Source organism: Nerophis lumbriciformis, linkage group LG27, assembly GCF_033978685.3.
Source record: "Nerophis lumbriciformis linkage group LG27, RoL_Nlum_v2.1, whole genome shotgun sequence".
In the NCBI taxonomy this organism is placed as follows: domain Eukaryota; kingdom Metazoa; phylum Chordata; class Actinopteri; order Syngnathiformes; family Syngnathidae; genus Nerophis; species Nerophis lumbriciformis.
In genome coordinates, this window is record NC_084574.2 from 9363912 (window position 1) to 9391776 (window position 27865).

Genomic DNA, 27865 nt, shown 5'->3' on the forward strand with positions numbered 1-27865 from the left:
TTTTTTCCCCACACCCCTAATATATATATATATATATATATATATATATATATATATATATATATATATATATATATATATATATATATATTTTTTTTTTAATGAATCAATCCAACAAAACAATAAACAGCAATACCATAACAATGCAATCCAACACTCAGAAGTGCAATAAACAGAGCAATTGAGAGGACACACAAACACGACACAGAACAATCCAAAAGTAGTGAAACAAAAATGAATATTATCAACAACAGTATCAATATTAGTAACAATTTCAACATAGCAGTGATTAAAAATCCCTCGTTGACATTATCATTAGACATTTATAAAAAAATAAAAAAAAAAGAACACTAGTGTCACAGTGGCTTACACTTGCATCGCATCTCATAAGCTTGACAACACACTGTGTCCAATATTTTCACAAAGATAAAATAAGTCATATTTTTGGTTCATTTAATAGTTAAAACAAATTTACATTATTGCAATCAGTTGATAAAACATTGTCCTTTACAATTATACAAGCTTTTTACAAAAATCTACTACTCTGCTTGCATGTCAGCAGACTGGGGTAGATCCTGCTGAAATCCTATGTATTGAATGAATAAAGAATCCTTTTGAATCGGGAAAATATCGTTTTTGAATCGAGAATCGCGTTGAATCGAAAAAAAAAATCGATTTATAATCGAATCGTGACCCCAACAATCGATATTGAATCGAATCGTGGGACACCCAAAGATTTGCAGCCCTAATATATACTTTTTACTAAGCTTTTTTATCAATTCTCAAAAATTATGACTCGATTTAGAATCGGAATAAATAAAAAACACGATTTGGATGTGAATGGACTTTTTGGAGCACTCCTACTGCATAATAACTATGTAGTCACTGTGTAATGAAAACACTATCATCAAATTTAATTTAATTTGTAAAAACAGAGACAAACAATTGGAGATGCATGTCTCCCAAAACATTTATTTTAAATTGTAATATGTATTTATTTTATATTTACATAAATATTGCTTTTTGATCGAAGCATTTAAAGAACATTGACATATAATTCGCGTTTTACCTTGTACAACAATATGCAGAATCCGAAGTACAAATACAGTGCTCACTAAAAGAAGAAAAAGCAGATGTGGCATTTGTTTGTTTTTTTGTTTTATTGACAATGTTTTTGTATTGTAAAATAATAGAAAACAGCACACTTTTTAATATGAACATACATACTGTCACTATCCATTGAATAGCATGTATCTCCAAATGTTATGAACATTTCCTTTAAAATAACAAATAATGTTTTTTTAATGTGCAATCCAACATCTGGCGATGCATGCTTTTCATTAAACATCAATAAGCAATTCAAAATCCCCATGAACAATTACAACATAAAGTACATGGTAGTCCAACGAACAGCATGTACACTATCTCCACATTTTGGGATGTCTTTCTTGTTAGTTAAAACCCAAACAAATTGGAGGTACATTTATTTTCATTGGATATGCAGAATCCCAATGAACAATCTTCCCTTAAATATTGATTCATACTAGTTACAAAATATACAAAAGACATGTTTTTGCATCTTATGTTCATTTAAAAGTTAAAATCCCCCATGTGTATGTTGCTCAATAGAGCAATTGCATATATACAGTACCTCACGGTTTGAATTATCATACAACAATAAAAAATAGGGGTGTGAGTCTTTGGGCACCTAACGATTCGATCCGATTCCTGCGGTTTGATTTAACACGATTCTCGATTCTAACCAAATTTCGCAATGTATAATTTGGTATAATAATTCAGGTTACAGGTTAGAAAAGCTTTTTCTCATTTTTAGAAATGCATTCTTATAAAAAACTACAACTTTTTTTTTTTTGTAAATATTTAAAAAAAAATTATGAATCGAATTGTGATGAATAAGAATCGTGAGTCGGATGTGAATCAATTTTTTTGTGCACCCCTAATAAAAAACACTTGTGTAATATTAGGTAATTTACTACAAAAACAACAACAAAAATAGTTTATTTTATTGAGTAATATATTTTACTGTTCTTGATATGTTTACAGAATAGCACTTTTATTATAAGCCTACATCGTAATATAATTATTGTCACTTTCCAATGAAAAGCATGTACCTTGAATTTGTTTTGGTGTTTTTTGTTGTGAAAAAAAAACAAAAACAACTGTTGGACTTACAAGCCTTTCATGAGGAGGTGACATGCAGAGCAAATACACAGCTATAAAGCGCAAACTAGCTTTTTTATACAGCAGTAAAAGGCTGAAGTTAATGTAAAGACTTTCCCAGACATTTTAGTAACATTATTTTGTGTAGATTTGGTATTAGGACAAATAAACCTCTTTGATCTTTGCAGTCGTTCAGTCTGTAAAAAAAAAAAGAAAGACAGAACAGTGAAAATAAAAAATATTGCATCTTGTCACACGTGCTTTTGTAACTTCTGCTTTGGCCACGTTTATGTGGTGTATGCCACGACCTTTCACTGCGACACAGAAACATCTGTTGAGCAAGAATCTAGCAGACATAATCCTTCTGCGGGAAAATGATTGATGTGATTTACTCTCCTTAGTCAGAAAAGTGTGCCCTGCAAATCACAATTCTTGTAATTCCCCGAAGAGAGGCGTTGGTGCCTATATTAGCTGCAATTATGTCGCAATGGCCTATGTTTTGAAAAAAAAAGTTGATTTGATGCATTAGTTTAATCACAATTTACATTTACACGTTTTTTTTTTTAAAAAGGTAAAAAGATATATATATATATATCTCGAAAATAATAAAAATCAATAAAAACTGTATTAACTTTCACTCGCACAGTTACGAATTCAGTATTTTTAAACACCTCTGGGCCGCATGTAACAAACTTGCGTACGTACAAAAAACCTGGCGTACGCCCTTTTTCATGGCGAAGTTGAGATGTATCAAGACTAGGGTTGTCCCGATACCAATATTTTAGTACCAGTACCGGTACAAAAATGTATTTCGGTACTTTTTGGTACTTTTCTAAAAAAGGGTGACCACAAAAAATGTCATTATTGGCTTTATTTTAACAAAAAATCTTAGGGTACATGTTTATTATTGCAATCAAAGAACAATTTTGGCCTTAAGTAAAATAGTGAACATACTAGACAACTTGTCTTTTAGTAGTAAGTAAACAAACAAAGACTCCTAATTAGTCTGCTGACATATGCAGTAACATATTGTGTCATTTGTCTTTCTATTTGTCAAAATTATGAAGGACAAGCTGTAAAAATGAATTATTAATCCACTTGTTCATTTACAGTTAATATCAGTTTTTTGGTGTTTTAACATGTTCTATCTACCGTATTTTTCGGACTATAAGTCGCAGTTTTTTTCATAGTTTGGCCGGGCTCCAGTGCGACTTATATATGTTTTTTTCCTTCTTTATTATGCATTTTCGGCAGGTGCGACTTATACTCCGGTGCGACTTATACTCCGAAAAATACGGTACACTTCTGTTAAAATGTAATAATCACTTATTCTTCTGTTGTTTGATACTTTACATTAGTTTTGGATGATACCACAAATTTAGGCATCAATCCGATACCAAGTAGTTACAGGATCATACATTGGTCATATTCATAGTCCTCATGTGTCCAGGGACATATTTACTGAGTTTATAAACATAATATGATTTTTTTTAAAGGAAAAAAGTTTGTGTTACGATAAAAAATATCGATGTATTGATAGTAGTATCGACTAGATACTGTACCCTCCTGTACTTGGTATCATTACAGTGGATGTCAGGTGTAGATCCACCCATGGCGTTTGTTTACATTGTGACGCCGGTGAGCTATTGTATCCTCCTACGGTGTGTAGTGAAGCATGTTTAGCTATTCCTCGTCCTGCAGTGATAATGATACTTGTAAGAAATGTACTTTATTTGTCGCCATGGAGGCGAGGATTAGTGATTTAGAAGTAGCTAAAACACTGCCGACTGCGGATGGATGTTAGCTGCTAGCTAGCTAGCCATGTTTTAAAGCACCCCTTCCTGAGGGCGTTTCAGTGTTATAACTTCACCTTTATCTTTAGCTTTTAAGCCAAAATGCGTCCATTCTCCCTTTTCTGTCTACACACTGTGTCTGCTTGTAAGTACTCCGTGGTTGTGCGCTGCCGAACATGCTCATCTGCTCGTAAAACCAGTAATGTCACGACGAACCGGTACTTTTCAAACAGAGTATAGTACTGTTTTTGATTCATTAGTACCGCAATACTATACCAGTACCGGTATACCGTACAACCCTAATCAAGACTGACGTTGACGTAGAAATGAGCACTGCCTCACGTCAACCTGGGAGTTAGGGCTGGAGCCTATCCATATTATTACAAGTCCATTTTTAGTAGGAAATCCACGCAACTCTAGTTACATGAGACCCCTGATGTTTTGTCCTTAGACATGCTTGCTATTCGAAAGTGAGAAAATATATCGCTGCACACAACAAAACTTAAAAACACCCCAACAAATGTAAGTTAATGAATTTCTTGGGCCACAAAAACATAAGGAGAAACAACTGGAGCGATTAAAGCAATGGATTATTTGTTTTTTTGGCCAGCTAAGTGAGGAGCCTTGCTATAAGTAATTGCAATGTTAATTTGCAAAATGTGTCGGAAACCAAACAGCTGATATATTAGGGCATTCGTTAATAAACACATTTATGTCAACTGCATGGTTTTTCAAAGAATATACAGACATGCTTGATTGAACGATAATTAGCTTTTTTCAACTAACGGTAACTTGTTTTGATCATCAACTTTCGTATTATAACCATTGATTGATGGATTAAAGAAACAATCTATTAAGCAGTATGCTGTTATCTTAACAGTCTAATAAAAGAAACAATCTATTAAGCAGTATGTTGTTATCTTAACAGTCCGACAACGGCCAAGGAATGCATAGCTGTAAGACGTCGCAGCAGGTGAGCGAGCGTCTGTCTTACCCCACTAAATAAGTGCGGAAAGGAATTTTTTGAACCGGCCTGAGGACGATAGAAGCTAAAGCATCGTTAATTAAGTAAGCCCTCGAAGGGTTTTAGCAATCTGCGTTCGAATGTCTTTGATAAGAGTCACGCATTAGGATCCTCATGGCTGGACCTAAGCTACATGGTTCAAACAAGTCAGCATACAGAGGATTGCATTTTTACAGGTGTTCAACAATCATAAAAACAGCAATATGATGAATGGGTCTCGTAAAAATAGCATTTCGAATAACTCAATTACAAAAAATTATCGAAAAATGTTCTCTTCCTCGTGGAATCGCTAAAAAGCATGACAACTTTACACTGCAAAAAGTCAGTGTTCAAAAACAATTAAAAAAAAAACAATAAAAAAATTAGGGGTATTTTATTTGAACTAAGCAAAATTATCTGCCAATAGAATAAACAAATTTGGCTTGTCAAGACTTTCCAAAACAAGTAAAATTAGCTAGCCTCAATGAACCCAAAAATACCTTAAAATAAGTCTATTCTCACTAATAACTGTACTACTATATGAGTATGTATTTTCTATTGTTTCATTGAAAATAAAACAGCAAAGTCCATTTGGCTGTCATCTGTTTTAATATGAGACACAATTGTGTCAAAGTTATGATTTTTTTTTTCCATACTTGAGATAAGAAATTATTACCGCATTTTCCGGACTATAAGTCGCTCTGGAGTATAAGTCGCACCGGCCAAAAATGCATAATAAAGAAGGAAAAAAACATATATTAGTCGCACTGGAGTATAAGTCGCATTTTTTGGGGAAATTTATTTGATAAATCCCAACACCAAGAATAGACATTTGAAAGGCAATTTAAAATAAAGAATAGTGAACAACAGGCTGAATAAGTGTACGTTATATGAGGCATAAATAACCAACTGGTATGTTAACGTAACATATTATGGTAAGAGTCATTCAAATAACTATAACATATAGAACATGCTATACGTTTACCAAACAATCTGTCACTCCTAATCGCTAAATCCCATGAAATCTTATACGTCTAGTCTCTTATGTGAATGAGCTAAATAATATTATTTGATATTAAACGGTAATGTGTTAATAATGTCACAAATAAGTCGCTCCTGAGTATAAGTCGCACCCCCGGCCAAACTATGAAAAAAACGACGACTTATAGTTCGAAAAATACGGTACTTTAAAAAAGTAGTTTTATACTTGTGAGTGCAAAATTGTCTGCCAATAGAACAAGAAAATTTGCCTTGTCAAGAATTTCCAAAACAAGTAAAATTAGCTAACCTCAATGAACCCAAAAATACTTAAAATAAGTATATTCTCAATAATAAGTGCACTTTTCTTGGTAGAAAAAAAAGAGAGACCTTTTTGCTCTATATGTTGAAAAATATTCTTAAATGAAGTAAATGCTAGTGGCATTATCTTGACATAATGATATGCGCTCGGCATTACATTTCTTGAAACCAGCAAACTTGCACTAAAAACTAATTTATTGTTCTTAATGGAAAGGCAACAAGGCAACCGCTTGTTACTCTCGGGGTCTCCTAGCCGCTCAAACAAATCATATGGTCTAAAAATGCATTTTTCCATGGATAACATGACATCATCGCGCCAAGTGCGTGCTCTTTCAGTCAATTAGTTTGCATATATACAGCCTGGTCTCCGGCCGAAATTTTTTAATTGTAATTTTGAGGAATTTATCTGAATGTGCATGAACTATTTCTGTTAAAAATAGTTAGAAATGTCACATATTAAATGTTTAAATATTAACTGTCAGTTTACTGTACTGTGCCAACTGGACTACTTTATGAGTACATATTTTCTATTGTTTCATTGAAAATAAAACAGCAAAGTCCATTTGGCTGTCATCTGTTTTAATTATGAGACACAATCGTGTCAATCATGATTTTTTAATTTTCATGCTTGAAATAAGAAATTATTACTTCGAAAAAGCAGTTTTATACTCGTGAGTGTTGATGACACAGCTTTGCAACAGTTGATATTCTAGTTTCAAGCATGTTTTACTCTATATAGGTCATAAAATCTCAGCAACAAGCTGTAATATCTTACTGAGATCATTTAGGAGCAAAACACTTACAACAAGAAAAACACTCTAACATAAAATCTGCTTAGTGAGAAGAATTATCTTATCAGACAGAAAATAAGCAAATATCACCCTTATTTGAGATATTTCATCTTACTTAGATTTCAGTTTTTGCAGTGTGTGCGAAGTCCGGCCCAGGGGGCATTTGCGACCCACAGCTCGTTTGGTTTTGTCTCGCGTGCAGAATGTAAAAATAACTTATTTCCACAGCGAACGCTAACCAAAACAAGATGAATTTATAAAAATGTATACGGTACATAACAAAAACATAAACAAATATGAATAATTAAAACAGTTTAAAAAATAGGTCATTAAACCTACATTATACCAATGAAACGTTATTTCAAAGTGTACACTATTTTGTGTAAGCAGATTGGCATACATTGTGCCACCCTTGTTTTACAAGAGGATTTATAGTTAGGTGTGAACAAAAAAAACTGACAATTTCATCCCCTTCTGCTTGGACTTGTGAGTGAAGAATGTGAGCCAGTTGACTGACATTGAGACCACATTATTCTTCTGTGGAGCCTTTCATTAAGATTGTCTGATCCTCCACCTTTGGAACACACTCCAACCAATAGGCCTTGACGGGCCTGGAGGAAGGAGGGCCTCCAGCCCCTTCTCCAGGGGTCAAAACAAAGAACGCTAAGACACGATACAAGAGTACAGTGGTGTCACATGATCACGCTGAACTCATTTGGAAGGACTGACCTCATACCCGACAGGTCGGCTCAAACTGGCTTTGAAAGACGATTTGTCTCCTTGTTCAGTTTTGTTTGGCGCACAAATGCAAACACGCTGACAGATTGTTAATGTGGTTTATCCTGAGGCCAAGTCAAAGGTTGTGGCCCGCCAACAGAACCTGTGTATTTTGTTTGACTAAGGACTAATACTGTACTTTTAAGGCATACAAACTTTCAACATTACTGCAAAAAAATGTCCTATATTAGGTGCCAGCAGAAAAAAAAATGCCTAGAGTTGCTCTTTGTAAATCAACCCAATACAAAACCCAAAACCAGTGAAGTTGGCACGTTGTGTAAATGTTAATAAAAACAGAATACAATGATTTGCAAATCCTTTTCACCTTATATTCAATTGAAAAGACTGCAAAGACAAGATATTTAATGTTCCACACTGAGAAATTGTTTATTTTTCTTGCAAATAATAAACTTAGAATTTACCGGTAATGGCAGCAACACATTGCAAAAAAGTTGTCACAGGGGCATTTTTACCACTGTGTTACATGGCCTTTCCTTTTAACAACACTCAGTAAACGTTTGGGAACTGAGGAGACACATTTTTGAGGTGGAATTCATTCCCATTCTTGCTTGATGTACAGCTTAAGTTGTTCAACAGTCCGGGGTCTCCGTTGTGGTATTTTAGGCTTCATAATGCGCCACACATTTTCAATGGGATTCAGTCTAGTACCCGCACTCTTTTACTACGAAGTTGTAACACATGCAGAATGTGGGTTGGCATTGTCTTGCAGAAATAAGCAGGGGCGTCCATGAAAAAGACTTTGCTTGGATGGCAACATATGTCCAAAACCTGTATGTACCTTACAGCATTAGTGGTGCCTTCACAGATGTGTAAGTTACCCATGCCTTGGGCACTATTACACCCCCATACAATCACAGATGCTGGCTGTTGAACTTTGCGCCTAGAACAGTCTGGATGGTTCTTTTCCTCTTTAGTCCAAAGGACACAACGTTCACAGTTTCCAAAAACAATTTGAAATGTGGACTGGTCAGACCACAGAGCACTTTTCCACTTTGCATCAGTCCATTTTAGATGAGCTTGGGCCCATCGAAGCCGGCGGCGTTTCTGGGTGTTGTCGATAAATGGCTTTGGCTTTGCATAGTAGAGTTTTAACTTGCTCTTACAGATATAGCAACAAACTGTAGTTACTGACAGTGGTTTTTTGAAGGGTTCCTGAGCCCATGTGGTGATATCCTTTTCACACTGATGTCGCTTTTTGATGCAGTACCGCCTGAGGGATCAAAGGTCACGGGCATTCAATGTTGCTTTTCAGCCTTGCCGCTTACGTGCAGTGATTTCTACAGATTCTCTGAAAGTTTTGATGATATTACGGAGCGTAGATGGTGAAATCCCTAAATTCCTTGCAATAGCTGGTTGAGAAATGTTGTTCTTAAACTGTTTGGACAATTTGCTCACGCATTTGTTGAAAAAGTGGTGACTCTCGCCCCATCCTTGTTTGTGAATGACTGAGCATTTCATAGAAGCTGCTTTTATACCCAATCATGGCACCCACCTGTTCCCAATGAGCCTGTTTAACTGTGGGATGTTCCAAATAAGTGTTTGACGAGCATTCCTCAACTTTCTCAGTCTTTTTGCCACTTGTGCCAGCTTTTTTGAAACATGTTGCAGGCCTCAAATTCCAAATGAGCTAATATTTTCAAAAAAATAACAAAGTTCGAACTTTAAGTATCTTGTCTATTCAATTGAATATAAGTTGAAAAGCATTTGCTTTTCAATAATTCTGGTTTTATTTACCATTTACACAACGTGACAACTTCACTGGTTTTGGGTTTTGTAAAATAATGCTAAAAAAACCCAATATAGCAAAGTTTTTTTTTTACCTTAATTGCTATGGTTATTTTGTTCGAGGAAACATCAGTGTCGAAGCGCATGCTGAGTAATGTTGTGTAGCAAAATTTTAAAGGTTGCCCCTTTTCCCAGAACATCGGCCAAATTTATTGTGTCGACTCCTATCAGCGTGGTGATTGCTTTAGCCATTTTTTGTAAAATGATACTATTTGACTCAAACTTCAATTGAATTAAACGCATGTTTTGGAGTAATATGAATAGGCTACCTAGGAACAAAATTGCTCAAAGACTTTAGTTTAATGTAAAATTGTAAAGTATGATAATAAAGTAAATATAATTCTTAAATAAAATTATATTCTGTTTGAAGAAGTCAAACAGAAGATTGGTTAAATCATAAACCATAAATATCACTATCTGTGCAGCAATAAGGAGTAGTTTATTATTCTTCGGTCAATGGTCAACAAAATAAACAAACAGTTGTACATTCATAGATTGAAAATGAAAATGTTGCAGACCGAAAGGGTTTAGGCTGAAGTTGAACACTTATTGCGCCTAACCCTATAAACAATGTCAAGTACAAGATGAACTTCCTAAAATTATGAAATGTCTTTTGTACAACATATTATAAATACACATTATACACAATATGAACACTGTTCAATTATATACACAGTAAAGGCATGTGAAATATCCTTGTACACATGTTAAACCTTTGTACCAATTATATACTATATACAAACAATTATACTTCCATTATTATTTATATCCCACATTTAGTATTTTAATTAACATTGATCATAGTATCATACTTGCCAACCCTCCCGGATTTTCCGGGAGACTCCCGAAATTCAGCGCCTCTCCCGAAAACCTCCCGGGACAAATTTTCTCCCGAAATTCAGGCGGACTCAGGTCCTCCACAATATAAAAAAGCGTACCTGCCTAATGACATTCTAACTGTAGAATGATGGAGGGCGAGTTCTTGGTTTCTTATGTGGGTTTATTGTTAGGCAGTTTCATTAACGTCCTCCCAGCGCGGCAACAACACACAACAACAGCAGTCACTTTTTTGTATACCGTAAAGCAGTTTGTCTGCCGTAAACAGCAATGTTGTGACACTCCTAAATAGGACAATACTGCCATCTAGTGCATTTGATGAAAGCACTTTTGTGCGTGCCACACACACACAGCAATGCATCAGAGAGGGTGTTCAGCATGGTTCGAAAAATAGTGACAGATAATAGAACAAGGATGGACAATTCAACCCTTAACTCAACAATGAGTAGATGAGTGTTATGTGTGTGTATATGTGTAAATAAATGAACACTGAAATTCAAGTATTTATTTTTTATACATATATATATATCTATATATATATATCTAGAATTCACTGAACGTCAAGTAGTTCTTATATATATATATATATATATATATATATATATATATATATATATATATATATATATATATATATATATATATATGAAATACTTGACTTGGTGAATTCTAGCTGTAAATATACCCCTCCCCTTTTAGTCACGCCCCCAACCACGCTTCCGTCCCACCCCAACCACCCCCACCCCCCACCTCCCGAAATCGGAGGTCTCAAGGTTGGCAAGTATGATAGTATTAACTACTGTGTTGATTCAAGAGTGATATATTTTTTCAAGACATTGGTCTTAAAGTGTTTTTTAAATGTGTGAATGGAACTGGAACATTTTAAGGGATCATTTTAATAAATAATGATGCTAACATGACTTGTTACTTTGTATATCACTATCTTAATCACTATATTGATGCCGACATGACTAGCTAAGATAAATATCACTATTTGTAAAGCTATGACGATGCTAACATGCTAGCTAACACACTGTCAATGTCACTGCCCCATAGCTCATGTAGCTACCATGTCTTGTTGACATACCATGGACATAGGTGCCCCTATGGCTAATGTAGCTAATGCGATCTGCTTACATTCCATTAGCCATCGATACTCTGTGGCAAATGTAGCAAGTGTCACTTGCTGAAATACCGCTCGCATAACTCGCTGTCTTCATTTTTAGTCCGACACTATAATATTTAGTTTACTGTCAAAAACTTCAACAGCACTCATGGAAAGATGACACACCAACTGCAAGCGTGGCACAAAGTGCAGGTGTTACTTTTCAATTTGTTTGAATGTTTCTTAAAAAAGTGTAATAGTTTGTGGTGGGAAGGGCGGGCAGAACCAGCTGTTCTCTTACAACTTTACGACAGTCCCTCCCTAAGTTATTAACTAGTCTGAACCTCATCAAACCTCGAGGAAGTGTTCTGGGTTATGACGAGTCAGCAGTATATCCTGCACTCTCGTGGCTATTATCGTGCAAGTGGACAGAAATGTGTCTGCTCATGCTAAAAGAGTACCGCCCGTCTGTTTTAAACACGCCACAATAAATCTCAAATTTACTTATTTTACATCCTCGTTCACATTTTCACACATTTTGGCCGTGAAACTTTCAGAGCTTTGAGCCGTTAAAAAGCCAGAAGGCAGTCTGGTGGGAAAATGACACGATGGCGCTTCAGCGACCTAATTATGCCCGTCTAGTTTATGACTCGTTGGCTCACGTCCATTACCCGACAGCGTTGAATGACGACTCGGCTTTTTCTTGCTTGTCGCTTTCCAGAAACCTCTGAAAAAAACAGGTGGGACTAAGTGAAGAGTTTACGTTTCCTCTAATCCATACTTGCCAACCCTCCCGGATTTTTCGGGAGACTCCCGAAATTCAGCGCCTCTCCCGAAAACCTACCGGGACAAATTTTCTCCCGAAAATCTCCCGAAATTCAGGCGGAGCTGGAGGCCACGCCCCCCCCAGCTCCATGTGGACCTGAGTGACGTGTCGACAGCCTGTTTTCACGTCCGCTTTCCCACAATATAAACAGCATGCCTGCCCAATCACATTATAACTGTAGAATGATCGAGGGCGAGTTCTTGGGTTCTTATGTGGGTTTATTGTTAGGCAGTTTCATTAACGTCCTCCCAGCGCGGCAACAACACACAACAACAGCAGTCACGTTTTCGTCTATCGTAAAGCAGTTCGTCTGCCGTAAACAGCAATGTTGTGACACTCTTAAACAGGACAATACTGCCATCTACTTTACATGCATATGTGACAATGACATCTAGGGCTTTTAGAGAGTGCAGTGCACAACTGCGCACACAACAAGGAGACGAAGCAGAATGCATCATCAGAGAGGGTGTTCAGCATGGTTAGAAAAATAGTGACAGAGAACAGAACAAGGATGGACAATTCAACCCTTAACTCAACAATGAGTAGATGAGTGTTATGTGTGTGTATATGTGTAAATAAATGAACACTGAAATTCAAGTATTTCTCTTATTTATATATATATATATATATATATATATATATATATATATATATATATATATATATATATATATATATATATATATATATATATATGTAGCTAGAATTCACTGAAAGTCAAGTATTTCATATAGATACTTGGTGAATTCTAGCTGTAAATATACTCCTCCCCTCTTAACCACGCCCCCACCCCAACCACGACACCCCCCCCACACCTCCCGAAATCGGAGGTCTCAAGGTTGGCAAGTATGCTCTAATCCAAAATTGCATCTCGGAACAAACCTCCTGGCTGTCAGTAGAATACACTTATTAGGCAGTTGACAACCGCCCCCTGCAGGACTGGAGTGGAACTGTACCAACCAAAACATCATTTTACAACTGGTATTCATTTGGTTTATTTGTAGGAAAACACATTTACAGACAGCTTGTCGTGAGTCTGTGTTTTTTTAGGTTTTCTGCTCTTACGTAGTTTGTAAGTCTGCTAGCAACTAAGCTACCAGGAAACAGCCCTAATTCAAGTCACTACTACTAATTAGGGCTGGACACATGAGGACTTTGAATATGACCAATGTATGATCCTGTAACTACTTGGTATCGGATTGATACCCAAATTTGTGGTATCAACCAAAACTAATGTAAAGTATCAAACAACGGAAGAATAAGTGTTTATTGCATTTTAACAGAAGTGTAGATAGAATATGTTAAAAGAGAAAGTAAGCAGATATTAACAGTAAATTAACAAGTAGATTAATAATCCATTTTCCACCACTTGTCCTTAATAATGTTGACAAAATAATAGGTAGATAAATGACACAATATGTTACTGCATACGTCAGCAGACTAATTAGGAGTCTTTGTTTACTTACTACTAAAAGACAAGTTTTCTTGTATGCTCACTATTTTATTTAAGGACTTAACTGCAATAAGAAACATATGTTTAATGTACCCTAAAATTTTATGTTAAAATAAAGCCAATAATGCCATTTTTTGTGGTCCCCTTTATTTAGAAAAGTATCGAAATAATTTTAGTACGAGTACCAAAATATTGATATCGTTACGAGACTATTACAGTGTTTGATTGATTGATTGATTGATTGATTGAAACTTTTATTAGTAGATTGCACAGTACAGTACATATTCCGTACAACTGACCACTAAATGGTAACACCCGAATAAGTTATTCAACTTGTAAGTTAATCAATTCATGGTGTAATAATTATTGTTACCTGTGGTAATGCCACCATGATACAACATTTGTATTATAATCCTTAAACAAAGTAACAGTGAAAGTCAATGTATTAATCACTGAATTGAGAACTGGGGGTGGGATTAAATAAATGATCTTCTTCCCACTCCCTTTCAGGCAAAACTGGACCATCATGCTTACATACTGTGCATTACCTTTTGCATTATATTAATTTATATTACCTTGTACTTTTTTTTATGTCATTGCCTGAAATATATGAAATGAAAATGAAAATGCTTGAGTAGTTATATAGCTAATGTGAGTTGTAAACACACTGGATCTCACCACCTAAGTAGCTAGCATGACACACTTTTCAGACTTCACTACTTGCATGGCTAACATACCCTAATTTCCTAGACGGAGATAGGAAATTTCTGGCTTTACCAGTCTTTTGCAATGTAGCATTTTTTTGGTGTTGGTGGTGTTTGTTATTTTATGTTGTCATTAAGTGTAGCCAACCGTTTTCCTGCTTTTGCCTTTTCCAGAAATGACTTTTTTCAGAGGCTTCCAATTGGTTAAAATCACCTTTTTGTATGGGGCTACAGCGCCACTTGTTGCGCTAGCTTTGCCAGCTTGTAAAATGATTCCAAGTGGGAGGACAGAGAGACGCCCTCCTAGCTAACATCACGTTTGCCTTGGGCTAATAGAAGCTGTGGATGGCTTGTGTGTAGCTTTAAATGCAGTACCGTGTTTCTGAAGATCACGTCTCACAGCTGGCTGTCGAGGGAAACCTCCCAAAAGAAGCTGGACAACTGGGAATTTGCTTTAATGACAAACAAAAAGAAACACCCACAAGGTTAAGTATTGTGAAGATGAGTGTACAGGCGACACAGAACACAACCTGAAAACTGCTAATATGGATTGCTTATTTTTCTCATTTGAAGTTTTAATTTTTGGTACGGCAGCAAGCAGCACGCAAGGACTGTCTTGAATTAAAAGTGTGTCCTCATTTCGGCACATTTTGGTTCAAAAACAGCCTTGATTTCATAATTCCTAGCCCCAAATATCTTGACTTTAGTTGTATAACATTATTGTATTTTTCGGAGTATAAGTCGCTCCGGAGTATAAATCGCACCGGCCGAAAATGCATAATAAAGAAGGAAAAAAACATATATAAGTTGCACTGGAGTATAAGTCGCATTTTTGGGGGAAATGTATTTGATAAAAGCCAACACCAAGAATAGACACTTGAAAGGCAATTTAAAATAAATAAAGAATAGTGAACAACAGGCTGAATAAGTGTACGTTATATGAGGCATAAATAACCAACTGGTATGTTAACGTAACATATTATGGTAAGAGTCATTCAAATAACTATAACATATAGAACATGCTATACGTTTACCAAACAATCTGTCACTCCTACTCGCTAAATCCCATGAAATCTTACACGTCTAGTCTCTTACGTGAATGAACTAAATAATATTATTTGATATTTTACGGTAATGTGTTAATAATTTCACACATAAGTCGATCCTGAGTATAAGTCGCACCCCCGGTCAAACTATGAAAAAAAACTGCGACTTATAGTCCGAAAAATACGGTACATTTCCTACTACTTTTTTTCCTCAAACAATAACTTTCCTCTTATAATCTTTGAAGTTTAGGGTGTAACAATTAATTAGTAATGGTAATATTCCGACTTCGTTAAAACCAATCCCAATATCGCATACCACGACTCCAAATCGCGATTCATCTTTTTGAGCCACAAGTCGCGACACTACGGATGCTAACGCTGATCCTCTAAGCTATTAAAACCTTGCATCTTTTTACGATAAATGTTTACTAGGAATAAACTATTTCCTGTAAAGAATATTGGGTAACACTTTAGTATGGGGAACATCATTAATTAGTTGCTTATTAACATGCAAAGTAGTAACATATTGTCTCTTAGTCATTATTAAGTACTTATTAATGCCTTATTCTGCATGGCCTTATTATACAACAAACCCTAACCCTAACCAAATAACTCTAAATTAAGTCTGTTACTTAGAATATGTTCCCCTAGTGTCCAAATAACTCTAAATTAAGTCTTTGTTACTTAGAATATGTTCCCCATACTAAAGTGTTACCGAATATTGTCAGCATTAATTTTTCAAAGAATAACTATTTTCAAAATTTGACGACTTAACTCTTGTAAGTTAGCGTCATTCACATCGACGCAAAATACATACAAGTCCATCTCGTCTTGTTCCGTTGGACTTTTTTGTCAAAGATGTATAACTTCAGTTTTGCAAAATGACAACTTTATTCTCTGAATTTTAGTAATTCTAAAAGAAACGCTCTTCCTAATATAACTACTTTAGTCTCGTAACATTACGACTTTATTCTTGTAATACAGTATTACGACTTTTGCAAAAAAATATATATATATTATAATATTATAACTTTAGTCTTATAACATCACTAGTTTATTCTTGTAATATACAACTTTTTCTAAAACAAACCAAATGTGTTATTTTTTTTATTATGTCTTTAGTCTCATAACATGAAGACTTTATTCTCGTAGTAAAGCATTAGGACATTTTCAAAAACAAACTTTACTTTAATATTACATCTTTAGTCTCGTAAATATGCATCTTTATTTTCATAAAATTACGACGTTTGCTAAAAAAAAGAACAACAAAGTTTTACAATATTACGACTTTTGTCTTGTAGCATTTCAACTTTATTTTTGCAATATTGCAACTTTTTTTTCTCAAGGCATTGAATCGGTCTCAACTTTAATACAATACAATGACCTGGATGAATGAGAACATCCATCGACATTATAACTTTTTTTTCTGTTATAATATTACGACTTTAGTCTCGTAACACAGTGATTCTCATACTGTGGTACACGTACCATTAGTGATATGTGGGGCTAGTGGTACACCAAAGAATCACTAAATTGAATATTCAAACAGTGTTACTGTTCAAACTGTGTGTAATGTTACAGTGACCAAAATAATAAATATACTTGTGAAATAAAACAACTACGCTACTGTATTTTAATGTTGGTCATTATGGTGGTTCTTGGAGAATCAAGTGTTTTCTGAGGTGGTATTTGATGAAAAAAGTTTGAGAACCACTGTCATAACATTACAACGCTATTCTCGTGATATTATGATTTTTTATTTGTATTTAAAAAAAGCATTTTTACTTTAATATTACGACCTCAGTCTCGTGACATTAAGATTCTCGTAAAATTACCGTATTTTTCGGACTATAAGTCGCAGTTTTTTTCATAGTTTGGCCGGGCTCCAGTGCAACTTATATATGTTTTTTTCCTTCTTTATTATGCATTTTCGGCATGTGCGACTTATACTCCGGTGCGACTTATACTGCGAAAAATACGGTAGTTAAATTAGTAAAAAACTAAACACATTTTTTTTTATAACATTACGACTTCAGTCCCGTAATATTACGAATGTATTCACGTAATATTATGACTTTTTCTAAAAAAACAACTTTTTTTTTGGTATAATATTACGACTTTAGTCTTGTATCATTACATCTTTCTTCTCGTATTATGACAACATTTTCCAGTAACATTACAGTTTCTTCTTTCTCTTATTACGGTAAATGTTCTAAGTGTCCAATAAAAAATTGTGGACATTTATTTGATGAACTTTGCATCTCTTGGGTGCATCAAAATGGCTTCAGTGACTCAATATAATTGATAAATATTCTGACAGAATGTTTTGTTTTATTGTGAAAAAGTATTGACATTTTATGTATATGTTGCAAAGTAGTACTAAGGCCAATTGTTTTTATTTTATATTTTTGCACACATTCCAAGGTAAGGCCTCGTAAACATGTATTTTAAATTATACTTATAATTGTTTTGGAAATGCATTAAAAAAGCCCACTTTTCCTGGGGTTCTCACGAGTATTGTTGCTGTTGTTCTCATTGGTCGCCTTTGGAGTTCCGTCTAAGCTTCGGTCGGTGACGTGGTCTTCTGCCGGCTCCTCAGGTGTCCGAAGACCTTTCTCGGCGTCAACGTCGTCTTTGGGTTTGTTCTCCGAGTCGTCTGCGGGTTTGTTCTCCGAGTCGTCTGCAGGTGGAGTCGTAGATGCAGAGTCGGCCTGCTGCTGCTGACTGTCCACTGCTTCAGCTGTGAGGGACCATAAAAACAAATTGCTTTCTTAGCGGTTCTCAACCGCATTCACAGCAAAGACAAAAGAGGCATTAAATCCTGGTGATACAGTATATATATATATATATATATATATAAACGTTAGGTCAGAAAAAAACTCAGAGGCTATATCATCCCGACAAGCCTGTTTCGCAGGTTTCCCATTTATTTTATATATATATATATATATATATATATATATATATATATATATATATACACATCGATACATGGCTTTTTTCTACAGCAAGTTGAGCATGTTTCTTATGCAGAGAGGAAGGTTTTCACCATGTTTTGCCAATGAGGCGTCTAATTAGTGAGCCTTAGCCAGGCTGCAGCTGTTGGACGCTGTGGGAAAGTTAGTTGGACCCGTCATTATGTGACCTCCAGGGTTAGCTGTGGGGAGGGCCACCATCTTTACTTCCACCAAGACCGTATTGTCAAGTTGTGTTGGGATTAGCAGAATTACGATAAAATGAATGAACTGATTGAGTTCAGATTGCTTGATAAGTACATACCATATTTTCCGCACTATTAGCCGCACCTAAAAACCACAAATTTACTCAAAAGCTGACAGTGCGGTTTATAACCCGGTGCGCTTTATATATGGATTAATATTAAGATTCATTTTCATAAAGTTTCGGTCTCGCAACTACGGTAAACAGCCGCCATCTTTTTTCCCCGTAGAAGAGGAAGTGCTTCTTCTTCTACGCAAGCAACCGCCAAGGTAAGCACCCGCCCCCATAGAACAGGAAGCGCTTCTTCTTCTACTGTAAGCAACCACCCGCCCGCGTAGTAGAAGAAGAAGAAGAAGCGTGCGGATATTACGTTTCATTTCCTTTGTGTGTTTACATCTGTAAAGACCACAAAATGGCTCCTACTAAGCGACAGGTTTCCGGTTCATGAAAAGACGCAATCTCTCCATCCGCACACGGACTACTATTTCACAGCAACTGCCTAAAGACTTTCAAGAAAAGCTGGCTACTTTCCGTGCATATTGTAAAAACAAGATAGCTGAAAAAAAGATCCGGCCAGAGAACATTATCAACATGGACGAGGTTCCACTGACTTTTGATATTCCTGTGAACCGCACTGTGGATACAACGGGAGCACGTACGGTGAATATTCGCACCACAGGGAATGAGAAGTCATCCTTCACTGTGGTTCTAGCTTGCCATGCTAATGGCCAGAAACTTCCACCCATGGTGATATTCAAAAGGAAGACCTTGCCAAAAGAGACCTTTCCAGCCGGCGTCATCATAAAAGCTAACTCGAAGGGATGGATGGATGAAGAAAAGATGAGCGAGTGGTTAAGGTAAGTTTACGCAAAGAGGCCGGGTGGCTTTTTTCACGCAGCTCCGTCCATGTTGATATACGACTCCATGCGCGCCCACATCACGCTGATTTTTAATATATTATTAAAGTTTGACTGACCTATCTGACTGTTTTTTTGACATTCCTTTAGCGCAGTTAGATGCGGCTTATAACATGGGGCGGCTTATAGGTGGACAAAGTTTTGAAATATGCCGTTCATTGAAGGCGCGGCTTATAACCCAGGGCGGCTTATGGTGCGGAAAATACGGTAATATAATGACTTACATGTTTTTTAATGAAACTTAACAGTTTGACTTTTCTTGAAAATTAATACATTTATTCTAATATCGTTACGAACTTAGCCTGGTAAAATTGTGCAACTTTATCCATCCATCCATTTTCTACCGCTTGTCCCTTCTTTTATAAATAATTTATTTTAAAAACTACCTTTTTCTAGAATTTGACTACATTTTCCTCACATATCGTAGTGACTTAGTTCGAGAAAAAAATATAACTTCACCACGTTTGATTTAAAATGTTATCTCATAATTTCAAAAACATAACGTTATACTCATAGTACTTGATGAAACACTAATTCTCAATATTAATCATATTTGATTAAAAAAAATACTTTAATTTTATATTTAATGAAAAAATATGACTTTGTTCTTATAATATTTTTTTAAAATCTCTAATTTAGTGATATTTATGATACTATGACTTCTTTCTTAAAACAAAATACAAATTTATTCCAATAATATCATCCATCCATCTTCTTCCGCTTAGCTGAGGTCGGGTCGCCCAGCTCCCAAGGTGTTCCAAGGCCAGCCCGGAGACATAGTCTCCCCAACCTGTTCCGGGTCAAAAGGACCTGATATGATCCCCTCCTTTTGCTTGACGGCATGGTGGACACCAGTGGGTTCTGGGATTACCAGCACCAACCACCTTGCGGCCACAGCTCCGATAGGCCGCCTTGACAAAAGAGATCCACTCGGACTTAATGTCCAGCGCCTCTCTCGTGACGTGTTCAAAGTTCTTCCGGAGGTGGGAATTAACACTCTCTGATGGGAGACTCTGCCAGACGTTCCCAGCAGACCCTCACGATGCGTTTGGGCCTGCCAGGTCTGTCTGGCATCCTCCCCCACCATTGGAGCCATCTCACTACCAGGTGGTGATCGGTAGAAAGCTCTGCCTCCTCTTGACCTGTGTGTCCAAAACATGAGACCGCAAATCCGATGACAGAACCACAAATGGACATATGGACACCCTTATGTTTGAATGTGGTGTTTGTTATGGACAATCTGTGACGAGCACCAAAGACCAAGAACAAAACACCACTCTGGTTCACATCAGGGTGGCCGTTTCTCCCAATCACGCCTCTCCAGGTCTCACTGTCTTTGCCAATGTGAGCGTTGAAGTCACTCAGCAGAACAATGGATTCACTTGAGGGAGCACTCTCTAGTACTCCAAAAAGGGTGGGTACTCCTAGCTGCCGTTTAGTACGTAAGCAAAAACAACAGTAAGGACCTGTCCCCCTCACCCAAAGAGGGGCCTCGGTGACCCGCGGGCGAGGAAAAATCTGGGTCTTTGATTTTGACTTTCCATAGAGGTCTTCGAACTGCTCTTTATCGGGTCCCTCACCTAGGACCTGTTTGTCTTGGGAGACCCTACCAAACCATAGCTCCTAGGATCATTGGGATCAATGATCTACCACAATAAGGTGGCAGTTCAGAAAGGAGTATTCCAATAACATTTCATTGAAAATATGATTGCATAAGGGGTGTCCCGATATCAATGTGGTACCGGTACTAAAACGTATTTCGATACTTTTCAAAATTTAGGACACCACAAATATTTTTATTATTGGCTTTATTTGAACAGAATCCTTATGATACATTAAACATAGGTTTCCTATTGCAATCACAGAAGAGTTTTGTCATAAAATAAAATAGTGGACATACCAGACAACTTCTATTTTTGCAGTAAGCAAGCAAGCAAGCAAAGGTTTCTAATTAGTCTGCTGACATATGCAGTAACATTGTGTCATTTATCTACCTATTGTCAAAATTACATTGTAGAAAATGGATTATTAATCTACTTGTTCATTTACTGTTAATATGCTTACTTTCTGTTTTAACATGTTCTAGCTACACTTCTGTTGAAATGTAATAAGCACTTATTTTTTTGTTGTTGGATACTTTACATTAGTTTTGAGTGATACGACAAATTTTGGTATCAATCCACTACCAAGTATTTACAGAGTCGTACATTGGTCAAAATTGAAGTTCTCGTGTCCAGGGACGTATTTCCTGGTTTCCTGGTTTATAAAAAATTAAAACCGACAAAAGATTGTGTGATTAAAAGAAATATTGATGTAATTATTGTAGTATTGACTATGTATGGCTCTTGTACTTTGACCTCCAGATAGTTCGTTCGCTCTCTCTCCAGCGCTGGTATCTCTGTTGTTTGTACTTACTCCTGTTTTGTAGAATAAGTTGCTAAACATCAGTTCTAGTCACTCCTCTTCATTTTAGACCGACTTAGAGTAAAATGATCTGGGAGGACTCTGCCCTCTTAAAAGGGAGAATTCTAACAAAACACTGCCGACTACGGATGGACGTTAGCCGCTAGCTCGCATTTTTAAAGCACCTCTTCCAGAGCGGCGCTTCAGTGTTTATAGCTTCAATTTTATCGTCAGTTTTACGCCAAAATGCGTTCATTCTCCTTCTTCTATCTCCACACTGTTTTTGCTTGTAAGTACTATGTGCGTGGTTTAACATGCGCTTCTGCTAATTTTACCAGCAATGTCACAGCGTGACATGTTTGGGGAAAAAAAAGTACTGTTTTCAGAAGCAGTAAGTCGGCTTTTAATTCATTAGTACCACAGTACTTTATTAGGACCGGTATACCGTACAACACTGGAATATTGAAAATATTTATAAAGTGACTTTTCCCTTATTTGATAAAAAAAAATTACCATATTCTTGTAATTGTTTTTTTTTTAAATTACTTTAAATTCATTAAACAATATTTGAATAAAAACTACACCTTTATTGTCATCATATTTAATCAAATAAACCTTAATTCACATAATATTTATCATTCTCATATTTGATTAAAAATATATAATAAATTCAGGACTTAGGTGTTGTAATTTTACAAGTATGTTTTTTGTAAAAAATACAACTTTTGCAATACAACTACCGAATTTTTCGGACTATAAGGCGCACTTAAACCCCTTTCATTTTCTCAAAACTCGACAGTGCGCCTTATAAGCCGGTGCGCCTATTGTACGGAATAATTTTGGTTGTGCTTACCAACCTCAAAGCTATTTTATTTGGCACATGGTGTAATGATAAGTGTGACCAGTAGATGGCAGTCACACATAAGAGATACGAGTAGACTGCAATATGATGGCAGTCACACATAAGAAATACATGTAGACTGCAATATGACTTAAGTAAACAACACCAAAATATATGTTCCATTGAAAATATAGAACATTACACACGGCGCTCAAAAATCTATCAAAATGTTTTAGTAGGACTTTGGTAAGCTTTGATGCCACACCGCTTGATGGATTGTACTGTGCTTCAACATAGGAATATTACTATGGTGTGTGTACAAGTTAAGATTTATTATCTGGTGTTTTCTTTCGCAATATTATGCAAAAGCAACTTTTCTTACTTTCTGGTACCTGCTGATCTGTATTTGAGATCTGCATAAGTCCTGAAAATTTGCGCGCTTCCACCTTTGAAGATTATCTGCAAAACATAATCTATGCAACATTTTGACCAAAGAACCACCATCACATGTTATGTAGACCACAAGGAAGTCTTTTACATTTAGAAAAAATATATATATATATGACCCCTTTAATGTGCCTTATAATCCGGTGCGCCTTTTGTATGAAAATAGACCTGACTAGACCCGCTCATCGGCAGTGCGCCTTATAATCCGGTGCGCCCTATGGTCCGGAGAATACAATTATTTAATTTAATTATGACCTAATTCAAGGAAAACTCATTTTGTCTTATGTCCAGACTGAAACAGGTCACCTGTTCGCTCCCTGATGTTTAAAGTTGAATGATTTATTTCCAATGAGAGGAAGAAGAGCCTCTTCTTCCCTTTACAAGCGGCCATCGACAGGCCATTGTGACAAACGTTGCCCTAAGGCCGCCAGGCAAGCGCCGACACGACCTGCGAATGTTACCTCTCTGGGAAGAAGACCTTTTTTCCTGGCAGTCAAACAGGAACTCTTTAATCACTCTCAGGCAGATGGAGTTGTCAAACAAGAATAAGAGTCAGGTCAAGGAAATATGCGGCCATACATGTTCTCGTGTGCCGCTCGTAAAAAAGTGAACCCCCATAAAAATGAACTTTTGGAAACACTTCTGAAGAGCCACTTTTGGTAAATGTCATGTAGTAAAATTCAGCATGTATTAAAAAAAAAATAGTGTTTCACATATTGTGGCCATGTGGTCATTCCACAGACTGTAGTGCTTCAAGAGGTTATTGTAGAACGTTTTCACACTACAATTCAGGGTTTTTGCTTCCCTCGTGTGGTCAACAAGAGTACTGCATCATCCAACTGCAGTCCCGTTGACATGTGTAAAGGTAAACAGTGCATTTGTTACTAGTTTACCTGCCTTTTTATACAATTTATATAAGACAATATCTCAGAAAATCACAAGCAAAGTATTACCTTTTGCTTTTGATCTGGCTTTTTGTGGCAACACATGTCCCACCCCCCCAAAAGATCAGTTCAGCAAAGTAACTCTGGGCATGTATTTAGCTTTTTCTTGTCTTTTTTTGAAGTCAAAGTTTCCCCTCATCAGACAATTTAGAACTGCCATCATTAGTACTTTACACAATTTAGAACTGCCATCATTAGTACTTTACACAATTTAGAACTGCCATCATTAGTACTTTACACAATTTAGAACTGCCATCATTAGTACTTTACACAATTTAGAACTGCCATCATTACTACTTTACACAATTTAGAAATGCCCTCATTAGTACTTTACACAATTTAGAACTGCCATCATTAGTACTTTACACAATTTAGAACTGCCATCATTAGTACTTTACACAATTTTGAAATGCCATCATTACTACTTTACACAATTTAGAACTGCCATCATTACTACTTTACACAATTTAGAACTACCATCATTAGTACTTTACACAATTTAGAAATGCCCTCATTAGTACTTTACACAATTTAGAACTGCCATCATTAGTACTTTACACAATTTAGAACTGCCATCATTACTACTTTACACAATTTAGAACTGCCATCATTAGTACTTTACACAATTTAGAACTGCCATCATTACTACTTTACACAATTTAGAACTGCCATCATTAGTACTTTACACAATTTAGAAATGCCCTCATTAGTACTTTACACAATTTAGAACTGCCATCATTAGTACTTTACACAATTTAGAACTGCCATCATTAGTACTTTACACAATTTAGAACTGCCATCATTAGTACTTTACACAATTTAGAACTGCCATCATTACTACTTTACACAATTTAGAAATGCCCTCATTAGTACTTTACACAATTTAGAACTGCCATCATTAGTACTTTACACAATTTAGAACTGCCATCATTAGTACTTTACACAATTTAGAACTGCCATCATTAGTACTTTACACAATTTAGAACTGCCATCATTACTACTTTACACAATTTAGAAATGCCCTCATTAGTACTTTACACAATTTAGAACTGCCATCATTACTACTTTACACAATTTAGAAATGCCCTCATTAGTACTTTACACAATTTAGAACTGCCATCATTAGTACTTTACACAATTTAGAACTGCCATCATTAGTACTTTACACAATTTAGAACTGCCATCATTACTACTTTACACAATTTAGAAATGCTCCCATTAGTACTTTACACAATTTAGAACTGCCATCATTAGTACTTTACACAATTTAGAACTGCCGTCATTAGTACTTTACACAATTTAGAACTGCCATCATTACTACTTTACACAATTTAGAACTGCCATCATTAGTACTTTACACAATTTAGGACTGCCATCATTAGTACTTTACACAATTTAGAACTGCCATCATTAGTACTTTACACAATTTAGAACTGCCATCATTAGTACTTTACACAATTTAGAACTGCCATCATTAGTACTTTACACAATTTAGAAATGCCATCATTACTACTTTACACAATTTAGAACTGCCATCATTACTACTTTACACAATTTAGAACTACCATCATTAGTACTTTACACAATTTAGAAATGCCCTCATTAGTACTTTACACAATTTAGAACTGCCATCATTAGTACTTTACACAATTTAGAACTGCCATCATTACTACTTTACACAATTTAGAACTGCCATCATTAGTACTTTACACAATTTAGAACTGCCATCATTAGTACTTTACACAATTTAGAACTGCCATCATTAGTACTTTACACAATTTAGAACTGCCATCATTACTACTTTACACAATTTAGAACTGCCATCATTAGTACTTTACACAATTTAGAAATGCCCTCATTAGTACTTTACACAATTTAGAACTGCCATCATTAGTACTTTACACAATTTAGAACTGCCATCATTAGTACTTTACACAATTTAGAACTGCCATCATTAGTACTTTACACAATTTAGAACTGCCATCATTACTACTTTACACAATTTAGAACTGCCATCATTAGTACTTTACACAATTTAGAAATGCCCTCATTAGTACTTTACACAATTTAGAACTGCCATCATTAGTACTTTACACAATTTAGAACTGCCATCATTAGTACTTTACACAATTTAGAACTGCCATCATTAGTACTTTACACAATTTAGAACTGCCATCATTACTACTTTACACAATTTAGAAATGCCCTCATTAGTACTTTACACAATTTAGAACTGCCATCATTACTACTTTACACAATTTAGAAATGCCCTCATTAGTACTTTACACAATTTAGAACTGCCATCATTAGTACTTTACACAATTTAGAACTGCCATCATTAGTACTTTACACAATTTAGAACTGCCATCATTACTACTTTACACAATTTAGAACTGCCATCATTAGTACTTTACACAATTTAGAACTGCCATCATTACTACTTTACACAATTTAGAACTGCCATCATTAGTACTTTACACAATTTAGAAATGCCCTCATTAGTACTTTACACAATTTAGAACTGCCATCATTAGTACTTTACACAATTTAGAACTGCCATCATTAGTACTTTACACAATTTAGAACTGCCATCATTAGTACTTTACACAATTTAGAACTGCCATCATTACTACTTTACACAATTTAGAAATGCCCTCATTAGTACTTTACACAATTTAGAACTGCCATCATTACTACTTTACACAATTTAGAAATGCCCTCATTAGTACTTTACACAATTTAGAACTGCCATCATTAGTACTTTACACAATTTAGAACTGCCATCATTAGTACTTTACACAATTTAGAACTGCCATCATTACTACTTTACACAATTTAGAAATGCTCCCATTAGTACTTTACACAATTTAGAACTGCCATCATTAGTACTTTACACAATTTAGAACTGCCGTCATTAGTACTTTACACAATTTAGAACTGCCATCATTACTACTTTACACAATTTAGAACTGCCATCATTACTACTTTACACAATTTAGAACTGCCATCATTAGTACTTTACACAATTTAGAACTGCCATCATTAGTACTTTACACAATTTAGAACTGCCATCATTACTACTTTACACAATTTAGAAATGCTCCCATTAGTACTTTACACAATTTAGAACTGCCATCATTAGTACTTTACACAATTTAGAACTGCCGTCATTAGTACTTTACACAATTTAGAACTGCCATCATTACTACTTTACACAATTTAGAACTGCCATCATTACTACTTTACACAATTTAGAACTGCCATCATTAGTACTTTACACAATTTAGAACTGCCATCATTAGTACTTTACACAATTTAGAACTGCCATCATTAGTACTTTACACAATTTAGAACTGCCATCATTAGTACTTTACACAATTTAGAACTGCCATCATTAGTACTTTACACAATTTAGAACTGCCATCATTAGTACTTTACACAATTTAGAACTGCCATCATTAGTACTTTACACG

At 35.6% G+C, this 27865-nt stretch overlaps 1 protein-coding gene across 1 annotated transcript in view; it reads right to left on the minus strand.

Annotated features, from left to right (window-relative positions):
* Positions 1–2183: 2183 nt before the first annotated feature.
* The window catches only part of LOC133570205 (uncharacterized), a 36948-nt gene continuing 11266 nt past the window's right edge, over positions 2184–27865 (minus strand). Inside the window, exons 8-10 of the mRNA XM_061922975.1 lie at positions 18134–18361; positions 14951–15027; positions 2184–2378 (exon numbers count right to left, since the gene is read on the minus strand). Of these exons, the coding sequence (XP_061778959.1) occupies positions 14972–15027; positions 18134–18361 (284 nt within the window). The 3' untranslated portion in view covers positions 2184–2378; positions 14951–14971. The remainder of the gene's footprint in view (positions 2379–14950; positions 15028–18133; positions 18362–27865) is intronic.